General features: G+C 41.9%; 2 protein-coding genes across 2 annotated transcripts in view; one reads left to right on the top strand and one right to left on the bottom strand.

The window, feature by feature from the left end:
- The window catches only part of CHRM5 (cholinergic receptor muscarinic 5), a 116,301-nt gene that overhangs the window by 65,045 nt on the left and 37,115 nt on the right, over positions 1 to 14,141 (top strand). The gene's annotated exons all lie outside the window — the stretch shown is intronic.
- LOC104326978 (fibrinogen-like protein A) lies at positions 7,120 to 8,139 on the bottom strand. Its single transcript, XM_075425054.1, has 2 exons — positions 7,992 to 8,139; positions 7,120 to 7,820 (listed from the first exon to the last, which is right to left on the bottom strand). The coding sequence occupies exons 1-2, from the start codon at positions 8,137 to 8,139 to the stop codon at positions 7,120 to 7,122; spliced, it is 849 nt and encodes a 282-aa protein (XP_075281169.1).

Here is a 14,141-nt window from a genome sequence, read left to right as displayed (position 1 = left end):
ATATTTGATATATGACCTGAACACGTCAAACTGATTTAATTGATAAATCTTAATGCAAAAGTAGCTAAGGGTATTCAAATACCTGAAGGAATAAAAGTGTCACTGGGATGTGGTAAGTATATTAAATTTAAATGCAGAGTCATTACAACAATTAGAGAATCCCATATCAATCTGGAAGATGCTGCTTTTTCATACAACACAGTTGTTCTGAAACTGGATACCCAGTTTGAAACTGAATTGAATACCCATGGACTTCTTCCAGATTCTGGCTTTTGAATATAATTTTGTAAGACGTTTCTTTACTTGTGGTAGGAAACACAGTTTCCAAATCACCCCTTCATAGTTTGGGATTCCCAATTTCTTCACACTGAAAGAGAATTTTTGGATGCTTCTTTTTTAAATTTACTCTGTAATTTTTAGGGGACATATGTACTTCTGCCTTCTCTGGATTCTTTGCTCTAGGAAATCAAACAAACCAATGGAATGGTGTAATTTTCCTCTGAAAATAGTTTTCTTTGCTTTCTATAGAGATAGAAATAACATGCAGGAATCACTTGGGCATAATGAAAAACAAATACCTGTTTCCTCAGTTGTACGTAACAATCAAGCTGGGTTACCATTTGCTGTGACATCTAGGTGCCCCTCTGTTGGAAAGGACTCTGCCCAAAAAACTCCACACTGCTTACTCCTTTTTGATATTACAGGAGGAGTTTTTTTTATAAACAAAAAACAAACAACTCAGCACCCCACATTCACTACTTCTATGAGCTATAGACCATTACAGGTCAGAAGTTCCCTCTGAAAAACTCTCCCGCAGTGTTTGCCTTGGAGACTCCACGGGCTCCATCAGCTCCTGAAATGCTCCCACTGGGCAGTCAGTGGCTTCTCCACTTTGAAATGCCCTTCCAAACCGAAACTCCAAAAATGGATAGTGTGTCTTTTCACTTAAATACTAGGATTTCCTTCTACCAAATCAGAAGGAGGCCATTTATTTCTTATGTGATTATCCCAAATCTCCATTGCTGCCTTTTGTACCCACTATGAAATTTTCTTCCACATACAATTGACAGCTGGGTGTCATAAAACCTTAAACTTTGATCATTCAAATAAACTTCTTCTTTATGGTTTTATTAATAGTTACCCCATATATATATCTATTTTTTTAAAAAAGAAAAACTGGTAGCATCATGTTGTAAAACTAGAGACAATCTATGACTATTAATGGTTTCAGAATGGAATGGTGTTGCAATTGTTTCTTCCATCTTGGTAAATCACAGAATCACAGAATCACAGAATAGTAGGGGTTGGAAGGGACCTCTGTGGGTCATCTAGTCCAACCCCCCTGCCGAAGCAGGGTCACCTACAGCAGGCTGCACAGGACCTTGTCCAGGCGGGTCTTGAATATCTCCAGAGAAGGAGACTCCACAACCTCCCTGGGCAGCCTGTTCCAGTGCTCCGTCACCCTCAGAGTAAAGAAGTTCTTCCTCATGTTCAGACGGAACTTCCTGTGCTTCAGTTTGTGCCCATTGCCCCTTGTCCTGTCACTGGGCACCACTGAAAAGAGCCTGGCCCCATCCTCCTGACACCCACCCTTCAGATATTTGTAGGCATTTACTAGGTCCCCTCGCAGCCTTCTCTTCTTCAGGCTGAACAAGCTCAGCTCCCTCAACCTCTCCTCGTAGGGGAGATGTTCCAGTCCCCTCACCATCCTCATAGCCCTCCGCTGGACTCTCTCCAGTAGCTCTTCATCTTTCTTGAAGTGGGGAGCCCAGAACTGGACACAGTACTCCAGATGAGGCCTCACCAGGGCAGTGTAGAGGGGAAGGAGAACCTCCCTCGTCCTGCTGGCCACACTCTTCTTGATGCACCCCAGGATCCCATTGTCTTTCTTGGCAGCCAGGGCACACTGCTGGCTCATGGTTAACCTGTCGTCCACCAGGACGCCCAGGTCCCTCTCCGCAGAACTGCTCTCCAGCAGGTCCACCCCAAGCCTGTACTGGTGCATGAGGTTGTTCCTCCCCAGGTGCAGGACCCTGCATTTGCCTTTGTTGAACCTCATCAGGTTCCTCTCTGCCCAGCTTTCCAGCCTATCCAGGTCACGCTGAATGGCAGCACAGCCTTCTGGTGTATCTACCACACCTCCCAGTTTTGTATCATCAGCAAACTTGCTGAGGGTACATTCTAACTCTTCATCCAGGTCGTTGATGAAGAAGTTAAACAAGACTGGGCCCAGTACTGACCCCTGGGGGACACCACTTGTTACCAGCCTCCAACTAGACTCAGCGCCGCTGATGACAACCCTCTGAGTTCTGCCATAAATGTATTTCTTCAGGTTTAATAGGTACTGCTGGGCTATGTATCAGATTAGGAACTTCAGTTTTCATTACACTCAGTAAAACCACTGGCTTTTACACAATACTTATGCCATTAGCTACTAAGTGCCATTAGTTTCTTCATGTATCTGCTGATATATCAAACAGGTCAGTCTTTCTCAAACAAGTAGAGATTTAAAATCCTTCGGAAGTTTTCTTCTCAACAAGTACTTCTCCAAACCCTGGTCACTGATGGCTCCTGCTTCAGTAGACCTCTGAAGTCTGGGGATTTTTGCTAAATTCCTGGATTACAATGCCAAGATATCGGTTGGAATATCTTTTACTCTTTACATGAGGCAGTCATCTAGACATAGTGAAGGTCAGGCAGTTGTTTTCACTGTATGCCATACATAAGGCTTCCTTAGATGTGCAATTCATCAGGTAGCTCAAGAAGGAGTGGAAAGAGAGTACGGTGGAGGATACCAGCTGTGGTGTGTGGCTGGAGTCAGCTCTGTACCCCACCACTCTGCCTGGGTCCTGATGCCTTCTGAAATGTGGAAGACGTGAGCATGACTAAAGGGCTTTTTGTTTTGTTAATTATAGGAGAAAAATGAGCGCAGGCAGGTTATGGTGCTAATTTGCTGATGCAGAGTATTTAATGCTTGGTCCTATAACCACTTTGTCATACTTTTAAACCTGTGGTTAACATGTAAAAAAGGGTTATGTGGAAGTCTGGAAATTTATTGTTGAAGTTATATATATGAAAATCAGCAACAAAGCAAGCACCTTCTTGTATGAAAGTTGAATGATTTTTAAAGACAAATAATAATAAATCAGTGGTTTTGCTAGAAAGAGGTCATCAGGCTCTCTTATTTTGTTAGTTGATACTTTTTTAGGAAGATTTTTTCCTTCTGCTAATTTCTGAATTGATAAATGTGATGTTGTATGTGAGAATGTGCTTACCTTTCCTGCAGTTGAGAAGACAGTATGAGGAGAAATACAAAGTAGTGAAGAGGTAAAGAAACTTATTCTTCTGATGTTGTTAGGAGATTGCATGTTTAAAGTGGAACGTGCCTCCCATTCAGGATGCTTGGAGCTGAAAGTCAGCCATATGGCTATTGCTCTAGACCTTGTCACGCTTCGTTGTTTTGGAAAGATATTTATTTGACCAAATAGATTTTTTCCATCACATATTCTTGGAAAGGCCCACTTCCTTTCTTCAAGTCTTTGCAAGAGGCAGTATAATCAGGATGGGCAAAGAGAGATAGAGGATAGGAGAAATGAGATAGGGAAAAGAAAATAGGACTAGACAGAATAGAAATCCCCATGTTTCACAGTGTGATTTTGCTGATTCAGTGTTGATGGCTGGCTGCTCTCAGCATTGTTCTGGGTATCTGGTGATTCATGTTCAGTGGTGGAGAAAAAAATCTGTTCTGTTAAGACAGCCTTTTGCTAAGGAATTATGAAGTAGAATTTAGTCCACTTTTTAAGGCTCCATGTCTTTCTCTCTAAAAGCTCTAGAAAGAAGTGCTGGTGTATCAGAATATTCTTACTTATTCACTAGTTAGTCCCAAATCCAACTCCAGTAGTCATTTCCATCCATACTTTGTTTAGAAGTGTAGAATGTACCTCAGTCCCCGAGTTCCATTAAATGTCTTTGAACTGGATTAATTTTTCTGTCTTGTTTTTGCGTGGAGACTTATTTTTACAAGTTATTATTACATTTTAATCTACATTTAATTCATACTGGAATTCAGTGTCAGTATAGATTTGTAGGGCTCCAGTTAATACTGAAGAGTGTCTCCGAAACTGGGCAGCTGGGTTTGGGCTGCTGGTGCCCAAGTCATTCACACAGTGTATTTGCACAGTCCTTTCCTCCAGAACCCTCCAAAGCAGGCCAAGGGTGGGCTGCAGAGCAGGTTACTTGCCTTTGAGGATTAGACGCAGCTTGCTGGCTTTCAGTTGTGCGCTTCCGTGTCAAGATTATTAAAAACACATTTTTGGAAGGTATGTGAGAATCTGACTATACGGCCAGGAATTCAGATAAAAGTTATGGGAGACTGGCAGTACTTGGGTGATTTTCTTGTATCCTCTTTGCAACATTGGAAGCGTCCTGATAGAGTTACAGCAGCACCCACATTAAACTGACTCAGTGACATAAACTCAGTTCAGCTACTGTCCACTTCTTCCCCTATCACACTTTTGTCTTTGAACACAATTTCAGGGGGGGAAAAAAATCAGATCATAGAATCATAGGTTGGAAAAGACCTCTAAGATCATCAAGTACAACCATCCACCCAACACCACCATGCCTGCTAAACCATGTCCCGAAGTGCCATATCTACACTTTTTTTAAACACCTCCAGGGATGCTGACTCAACCACCTTCCTGGGCAGCCTATGCCAATGTCTGACCACTCTTTCAGTAAAGAAATTTTTCCTAATATCCAATCTAAACCTCCCCTGACGCAACTTGAGGCCACTGCCTCTCATCCTATCGCTAGTTACCTGGGAGAAGAGACCAACACCCATCCTACTACAACCTCCTTTCAGGTAGTTGTAGAGAGCAAGAAGGTCCCCCCTCAGCCTCCTCTTCTCCAGACTAAACAGCCTCAGCTCCCTCAGCTGCTCCTTATAAGACTTGTTCTCTAGACCCCACACCAGCCTCGTTGCCCTTCTCTGGACACGCGCCAGCACCTCAATGTCCTTCCTGTAGTGAGGGGCCCAAAACTGAACACAGTACTCCAGGTGCAGCCTCACCAGTGCCGAGTACAGGGGCACGATCGCCTCCCTACTCCTGCTGGCCACACTATTTCTGATACAAGCTAGGATTCCATTGGCCTTCTCAGTCACCTGGGCACACTGCTGCCTCATACTCAGCCGGCTGTCAATCAACATCCCAAGATCCTTTTCCACTGGGCAGCTTTCCAGCCACTCTTCCTCAAGCCTGTGGCATTGCATGGGGTTGTGACTGAAGTGCAGGACCCGGCATTTGGCCTTGTTGAACCTCACACAGTTGGCCTCGGCCCATTGATCCAGCCTGTCCAGATCCCTCTGCAGAGCCTTCCTACCCTCAAGCAGATTGACACTCCAGCCCAACTTGGTGTCATCTGCAAACTTACTGAGGGAGCACTCAATACCCTTGTCCAGATAATTGATAAAGATGTTAAACAAGGCCAGACCCAAAACAGAGCCCTGGGCAACACCACTCATGACCAGCTGCCAGCTGGATTTAACTCCATTTACTACCACTCTCTGGGCTCGGCCATTCAGCCAGTTCTTTATCTAGATGCTGCAAAATATACATGCATGCCATATTGGCCTCGTCCACGTAGCATATCTGTATATCTTTCTGAAAATGTTGCAGTGCATTGTAAAAAATAAAAATTGCTTTCTTGGCTTTTCCACTTCCCAGTTAATTTCTCTTCTTAAGTAATCCTGGCAGTCTTGGTCTTCTCAAAACACAATACAATTTATTTTCTGTGAAGTAACTTACATGGAAATTATGAGATTCTATTTTTAAATTAAAAAGCAAGAGTTTGCCAGTATCTGCTGGTTGCATTTCTGTAATTGAAACATCTAAGAAAACATACAAGATATTCTAATTGTTATCTTGACATTTTGTATAATGCAACAAAGAAAACTCTTCAGTTGTCATTCAGCTATTCCAATGATATAGAAATGTGTGAAGTAACCCAAACAGTTGTAAAAGAAAAAAAAGTCTTCAAGGTTATCAAAACTGAAATCCTTTGATTTTATTATTTTAAAACAGATTAATTTATCATTAAATTTAAGGATTGTCTATTTTATAATCAGAAAAAAAGGCACTATTTAAATAATGTCAAGGTTGAGTGCCAAAACAATTGAAGCTAGCAAATGTGAGATAGAGCCAACACTCTCTTCTTTTCTCACAGTGGCATTTCAAAAAGAGAAAGCTGAAGCGCATCATGGAACAGGGAGAAGCAACAGTCAAAACATGGTAAACGAAATGGAGTAATATTCAGAAGAAAAATGGAGCAATAAGTAAAACCACTGCAAAATCAGTTTGATCTTTTAAAAAATATGCTGATTGAATTTCTTGGTGAAAAAATCGGAGGAGTTGTAAGCTTTGGATTAGTAGCTTCAAATGGGAAAGCTGATGATCCTGTTAGCTCTGGGTGTTCTAAAAAGACAGAAGAAAAGAAAAGCCTGTGCCAAATACTTTATTGTGTAGGGGATCATTAAAAAGTAGAGATAAAAAGAAATGTCAATGAAAGGACAAAGAAGCCATGGGAGATGTGGCTAATTCCAATTTTATATATTAAAATGTCTTTCACTAAAGGTAAAAAGGAAAGGCCTGATGCTGACCTATGGTACATAGTACTCTCCAATATGCATTTTGTAAATGTAGGTACTTCACTGGCAATTTCCTTCCTGCATAATACATGAAGATGTGCATTTGTAGGAGATCCACTGTGAATATTCATACTGCAGCAAAACCTTCTGAAATGCATGCATATTCATGTAGGTATTGTACAAGACATCACATCCTGGATTTCATACCTGACTCCTCCTGTGGCTAAAATACTATAAAATTATTTAAATCTTCTGGTAGAGGCCTCAGTTTCTGACAGGGACTTCTCACTCGTGTCATTGGTAGATGTCTATGTTCTGGTCCAGTCCTGAATGATATGCTATCATAAAGCCCTTGTAGAAGCCCAAATTAAATTTTCAATCATGATTACTTAGTGTGATTATTCAGTCAGTGTGAGTTCACTTCAGTCACTGGACAAAGAATCCATGTGCCTTTCAAAGTACATGCGGCTTATCTACAGTTCAACTTTCTGATATGGACAGGACTTGGCTGAATACAACAGGCTGTGGTCAATGGGTTTGATCATCATCCACGCAAACTTGCACATGCGTTGCTTATTGCAGTCCTTTTGCCAGTATATCATGTTCCTACAGTTTAGATTTGCTCCAGCACACGCGTCGTACCACCAGCCTCCGCCAGGAACGCCATTGTGTTCTAGTTTAGCATAATTCTGAAAGTAATTGTCATTGTCTCTGTCCTTGGTAGTGAACCTCTGGTTCTCATGGAGATAAGCTTCTGTGTCCAGAGTCAGAGCATCAGTGGCATTGCCTTTGTATAGACCAACCCTGATTTGATATTGAGACTCTTCATCTTCAATAACGAATGGTTCGTACTGTCCCCATTTGATTTCAGCGTTTATGTTTACAAGTTTAACTTCAAGTATATAGTTCACAGAGCTGCTAGTTAACTGATGCATATATTCATTTCCTAACCAGTGGTTCTCATGAGTGGAGCCAAATCCATATTTGTAGTCCTGCCAGGTCCTATCGAAGTCGACAGTACTATTGGCTGTAATGTGCTGGATTACTGTCCAGCCACCATCCTGCATGTTACAAGAGACAACAATTGGGTCCTCCTCTGGTTGGATGATGTAAAGACCATCTCTGGAATTTCCTTTGGAGTGCTGAAAAATCTCAAAACAATCCCTTGGATAATCTGAGTAGGAAAAAAGTTTTAAAGTAAATTTCTGTTCAAATAGTAAATTACAGATATTGAGCTCTGTCCTTTAGAATGAGTGAATGATTGCCTTCCGGCTGAAAATGTTACAGCCAAGCAACAACCTAAAACAGAGCATGCATCCAAATCACTCACTCTCTTCATGAATACCTTTTTCATTGTTGTTACCCAGTTTCTCATAGCCTCTTTGGGGGAGAAGGTGAGCATTAGCCAAGCCCATCGCCTCTTTGGTGCTCACTGACACAGTGCAATGGGAGAGCAAGAACAGAATAAATCCCGCTGAGCTCATCAACAGCATCTTCCTTCCCAGTCAGTCCTCCTGCAGCAATACAGAACTGTAACACAGACTGGAATTGAAAATCGAAAGATTTATGACATTTAGTATGAAAGTCCTGAAGGAAAAAGGAATCAAAATACCTAGCTTCAATATAGTGAGCCTCTGCCAAAATTGGCTTCTCCCATCTTTCAAGGACCTCTCCTTTTCCTGATGTCTCACGCCCTATTTCTTTATTTCTTTACAATGAGGGTGGTGAGGCACTGGAACAGGTTGCCCAGAGAAGTTGTGGCTGCCCCCTCCCTGGAAGTGTTCAAGGCCAGGTTGGATGGGGCTTTGAGCAACCTGGTCTAGTGGAAGGTGTCCCTGCCTGTGGCAGAGGGCTTGGAACCAGATGATCTATAAGATCCTTTCCAATCCAAACCATTCTATGATTCTATTTCCGACTGGTCATTCCTCTGACATGGACCACTGTGCTGTGACACTTAGAGCATCTCTCAGCTCTGTCACCTTGTGCTATGCTGGGCAATGAAACATAATGTAATTTTGTGACAAAAAGCCATAGAAAATAATGTAATGACAAAAGAAAAAGCACATCTTCCATTCATCAGAATTGAATTTTGCTTATTCCCCGAGTCTAAAGTGTAGGGAAATAGAGACACCAATAGTCGAACTGGCAGAAACAGGAACACTGGCTTTGCTGACTCTCTGTAGTTCAAACAGTACTCAAACATGGCTTTCCGAGTGCTGAGAATATTTCCATGCAGTGGAAAACTCACTTCAGCACATCTGGACTATGCTTTTTATGAACTTTCATCTACAGCTTTAAATAATTGGTCACAGGCTTAAATCAGATTTTTTTTTTTTTAATAAAAGCTCAATAAACAAAGCAAAGAGAACTTTTCTTCTGTCTCTTCAAAACCCACAAGGGATCAATATATTGAATCAAAAGAGTTTTGAGCCTCATTTTGTCCTCCTGTTGGGGTTACACATCTAGTAACCCTCCACCCAACATAGCAGTAAGGCTTAGGCTATTACTGGACTAAATCCTGGGGTCCTCACTTCAGCAAATCTCAGCTTGACTGAAGAGGAATTTCTATATCAACGACAGCTTAGACTGAATTAGGGTAACAAATGTTTCCCATACTCTCAAAGGACACATTTACTTCGACTCTAGCCAAATTCTTTTAATTTTTACTTATTTTTATTAAGCACTGAGCTCCCCACAGTGGCTTTGACGAAGGCAGAAAACAGATGTAGCAAGCAGATCTTCAGTCAGAGCTTATTTCCTGCCAGCATCAGCACAGAGTCTACAGAGGCCAGTATCCTTCCCCACAGTGGTTTATGTTGCAACAGAGCCACATTCCTTAAAAATCTAATGGCTTAGCAGCAGATTCAGCACACAGTTTTCCAGAGTGAAAAAATATTCAGCACATTTTTTAAAAAAATATCTCAGATAAATCATTGTAATAAAGTTCATGTTTGAGAGTTAATTTTTATACCTATCATACAGGAAACCAACACACCAGAATCTTCTACTCTGCCTAAAACTATTCAGTAGTAATTTTGATTTACTATTAACATGCAATTTGCTGTTTTGTGCAAATCTGGTCATTTAACATTTGGATCATCATAAACTGGAAAATTACCTTCCATGAAATTCAGCACATGGTTTCCCTTAAAGCATTTAAGTTCTGCTATGCCTGCATTTACACTGTCAGATATCTTTTTCCCTGAAAGCTTCTATTATTCTTGCTATTATTAATTATTATATTATAAATGACTTAAAATCAAAACCTAACCCACAAGCATCACTAAACTTCAGGAAATCTGTACTTGGATCTGGAATTATTTTTTTAGCTGTTTTATTTCTCTTTTAGCATTTTTGAGTGAGTCAGTCTTTTTTCTTCTCTCATATTTACACACTGAAATGATTTACAGATCCACTTAATTCCAGAATAGAACTTGGTATTATAAATTATTAAGAAAGCAACTGAGAAAAACAGCACAAGACAGGCACCTTACCTCTTTCAAGTGAAGCCTGGCAAAGAAAAACACACACAGATGGATGAGCTCATTCTCTACAGTTGTACTTGGCCTGCTACTTAAGTCCAGGTGAATAAATCAGCTGCAACACGCTATCTAAAAGGAAGCAAAATTTCATCTTCATTATTTCACACTGTGTGCTTACTCTGGTGGACTTTGATCTGACATATTACACTTGCAAGTAAGAATGTATGAATTATAAGTACAAAGTTCTTCCATAAGGACTAAAACAACATCGTAATTAAATTAGATTTCCTTGACTTATAAATAGACCCAGATATAGAGAACCATGAAGAGGTTTTAGTTCAGAAAATTACTTATGTTGCTTAAATACATCCAGGCAGATGCTCAAATTTACTATGTCATTTTGCATAGGTTGCATAGATGCTATACTGCTAGTCACATTTAAAATTGCATAGAGACAACCTGATTTTTAAGTATTAGGAACAAACCAACCATAAACCTTGTTGTTATTTCATGTTTTAATATGAATGAATCAGAAGCAATGTCTCAGAGCTCTAAAAACAGAAAAAACAAAAGCAGAACAGACTGGTCAACAGGTTTCTACTTTAGTTTATTTGGATTAACAAGAGTTAATTAACATTAATTCAGGTCAAAACTGTAATGAATTAGATGAATTAATTTTTGCTATATATCTAAAAATTGTAGTCTATCTGCATGACCTTCAGATGATGTCTAACCTAGCATTTACCCCTTTCAAGATAAGCCAGCACTTAAGTTTCTGTGCTGCTTGATCCAGCCTGAAACGCACTTTGATCAGATTCCATCCCTGAAACAAGCCACAATTAAAACTGATGGAGCGTTTCTCAGAGTGCAAGCTCTACTTCAGGATTTGTACTATGCATAATTTATGTTGTTCAATAATTCATCTTCCGTGAAAGCACAACATGTAAGGATTTGTATTTCATGCGCAATTAAACAAATACATATAACCAATGTTGTAGGGAAGATTTCCTTGTAACATTTAAACCTCAGTGATATTTCTCTTCATTTTTAAAGTACAAGCAATGCTTTATTATACATGAGGATGGCCACAGGGAGTCAGAACAGTATCTTTTCCCTGACACTGGTCACTAGCAGAGCTATGGGGAAAAGTTTAAGAAAACATTCTCTCTGCTTTTAGCATTATGCAGCTCAGGGAATTTATAATACCTGTGTTTTACGTATCTAATTTCTGCTTAGTACCAAGCTTTATAAACCTTGGCTAAGGCATGAAAATACTGTATGGTATCTTTTGACATAGTAAAAGTGCATTGAACAGATACAGATCTTGCTGAAATAGTATGCTAAGAAAGGGCAGGACAAGGTACTTTCCACTCTGTCTGCACTGATATACTCTACAGAACACCTTTGACTTCAGTGGTATTTATTGATAGGGTCTCATGTGACCCTGATATACATTGGGATACATCTTTGTTTCGTGCCTTTGATTCCTTTATTTTCCATCACTGTTTATCTCCTCCCCCGTCTTTTCATTTTTCTTTATTTTCTTGCTGTTTGCTTCTTTTTATTCATCTCCAAAATTTCATATGAGCTGGCAGAGCAGAAGTGAAGTGGGAAGTGCTTAAGGCTTGTTCAGCCTGGAGAAGAGAAGGCTGCAGGGAGACCTGATTGCAGCCTTTCAGTACTTAAAGGGAGCCTATAGGAAAGACGGGGACAATCTTTTTAGTAGAGACAGCAGTGACAGGACGAGGGGTAACGGTTTTAAACTAAAACAGGGTAGGTTTAGGCTAGATATAAGGAAGAAATTCTTTACAATGAGGGTTGTGAAACACTGGAACGGGTTGCCCAGAGAGGTGGTGGAGGTCCCATCCCTGGAAACATTCAAGACCAGGTTGGACAGGGCTCTGCGCAACCTGATCTAGTTAGTGGTGTCCCTGCTCGCTGCAGGGGGGTTGGACTAGATGACCTCTAGAGGTCCCTTCCAACCCAAAACTTTCTATGATTCTATGATTCTATGATTAGAAGAGAGAAGAAAGGGCAACAACATTCCTTCACTTGTGCTCAGAAAGGCATCTATTTCTATAGATGAAAACTTTGAAAAACAACAAAAATCATTACATCTCTCTTTCTGCTCTTGATCAAGTATTTTGAGAATAATTTTCTAGCCCTAAAAATTATATAATGATCTTAAGGTAGGACTACTTTACATTGGTATGGTTTGGTTGTTGTTCTGGTTTTGGCTGCGGCTGGCAACAAAAGCGCCACCCGGCCGCCCCTCCCCCTGCCAGCATGCGGAGGAGAATGGAAAGAAACAGGCAGAAACTGGTGAGTCGGGATAAGGGCAGTTTAACAGAACAGCAAACAGAGGGAACAGGAACAACAACGATACAGAAAAGGAGAAAACACGACACAAACTCGCACAACAGACCCTCTCTCCCGAACAGGACCAGCGCCGTGCCCTCCCCAGCCCCGAGTGAGTCCCCGCCGCACTGCCCCCTCCACCGGAACCCAGCGTGACGTCACATGGTATGGAATACCGGGCTCTGTTTGGCCAGGTGGGGTCAGCCCCCACCCCCCGGCTGTGCCCCTTCCTGGAGTCTGGTGAAAATTAACCCTGTCCTGGCCAAACCCAGGACATTATCCACCCCTTATTCCATACCATCTACGTCATGCCCAGGTCCCCCATTGTCCAGTTGATCACCACCACTTCTCCTGTCTCCAGATATCATTCCCTTAGTCTATGGATCATCACTCTAAAGTATCCGTTGAGTTCATTTAATCCATGACTTCGGGCTCCATCTGTCGTAATGGTCTTCTGTGGCAGGAGAGGTGATGTGTGGTGATGGGTGGTCACTTGCTGCATCCGGAGCTCACGGTTGATGTATCTGGTGCGGCCTGTGCCCACAGTCTGCAGGAGATGTTGATCTTGATGAAGTTGCTGGGTGCCAGTTGTTGAAAACCAGGTCCAGTTCTATCATCGCTGTGCTCTGCTAGGTTTTCATCGAAAAAGTCCATCCTTCTTTAATCTGGACGATTCTTACTACGATACTACTGGTACAAAATATAAAAATTATAACAGTGATAACAGACAGTGACAGGGTTATTTTAACAATTAACTTTATACAATTTATTTATGGACTATTCTCACCCAAAATCAAATCCCCATGAGGTACACATCAGACTTCCCCATCCTTCCGCATTACCCACCAGGTACACCCAGGTCCTTGAGCAAAAGCAATCCTGCAGAAGGGCTTGCCTTTGCCCGAGGCAGGACTAACCCAAACCGTCTTCCCTAACATGTTCCGCATGTGCACTACAGGGACTTTATCCCCTTCTACAGGGCGCTGAGGTTTTGACTGGGCAGGACCAGCCCTGTTGGTGGATCCTCTGGTGTTAACCAACCAGGTGGCCTTTGCTAAATGGGTATCCCAGTTTTTGAAAGTCCCACCCTCCATTGCCCTCAAAGTGGTTTTTAGCAGCCCACTGTACCGCTCGATCTTTCAGGGGCTGGTGCATGGCAGGGGATGTGATACACACACTCAATACCGTGTTCTTTGGCCCAGGTGTCTATGAGGCTGTTGCGAAAGTGAGTCCCGTTGTCCGACTCAATTCTTTTGGCAGTGCCATGTCACCACAGGACTTGTTTTTCCAGGCCCAGGATGGTATTCCGGGCGGTGGCATGGGGCACAGGGTAGGCTTCGAGCCATCTGGTGGTGGCCTCCACCATTGTGAGCACATAGCGCTTGCCTTGGTGGGTTTGTGGCAGTGTCATGTAGTCAATCTGCCAAGCCTCCCCATATTTATATTTTAGCCATCGTCCTCCATACCACTGAGGCTTTACCCGCTTGGCTTGCTTGATTTCAGCGCATGTTTCACATTCGTGGATAACCTGTGCGATGGTGTCCATGGTCAAGTCCACCCCTCAGTCACAAGCCCATCTGTATGTCGCGTCTCTTCCTTGGTGGCCCGAGGTGTCATGGGCCCACCGAGCTATAAAGAGTTCACCCTTATGTTGC

This window comes from Opisthocomus hoazin, chromosome 7 (genome assembly GCF_030867145.1).
Source record: "Opisthocomus hoazin isolate bOpiHoa1 chromosome 7, bOpiHoa1.hap1, whole genome shotgun sequence".
Taxonomy (NCBI): Eukaryota; Metazoa; Chordata; class Aves; order Opisthocomiformes; family Opisthocomidae; genus Opisthocomus; species Opisthocomus hoazin.
This window is presented reverse-complemented; position numbering and strand designations above follow the sequence as displayed.

Bases quoted from the DNA above. Each gene is read 5' to 3' on its own strand.
- LOC104326978 (XM_075425054.1), bottom strand. From the start codon at position 8,139: ATGCTGTTGATGAGCTCAGCGGGATTTATTCTGTTCTTGCTCTCCCAT. The intron at 7,821-7,991 runs GTATTCATGAAG...TTTCCTACTCAG, and splicing joins GGGTAACAACAATGAAAAAG to ATTATCCAAGGGATTGTTTT.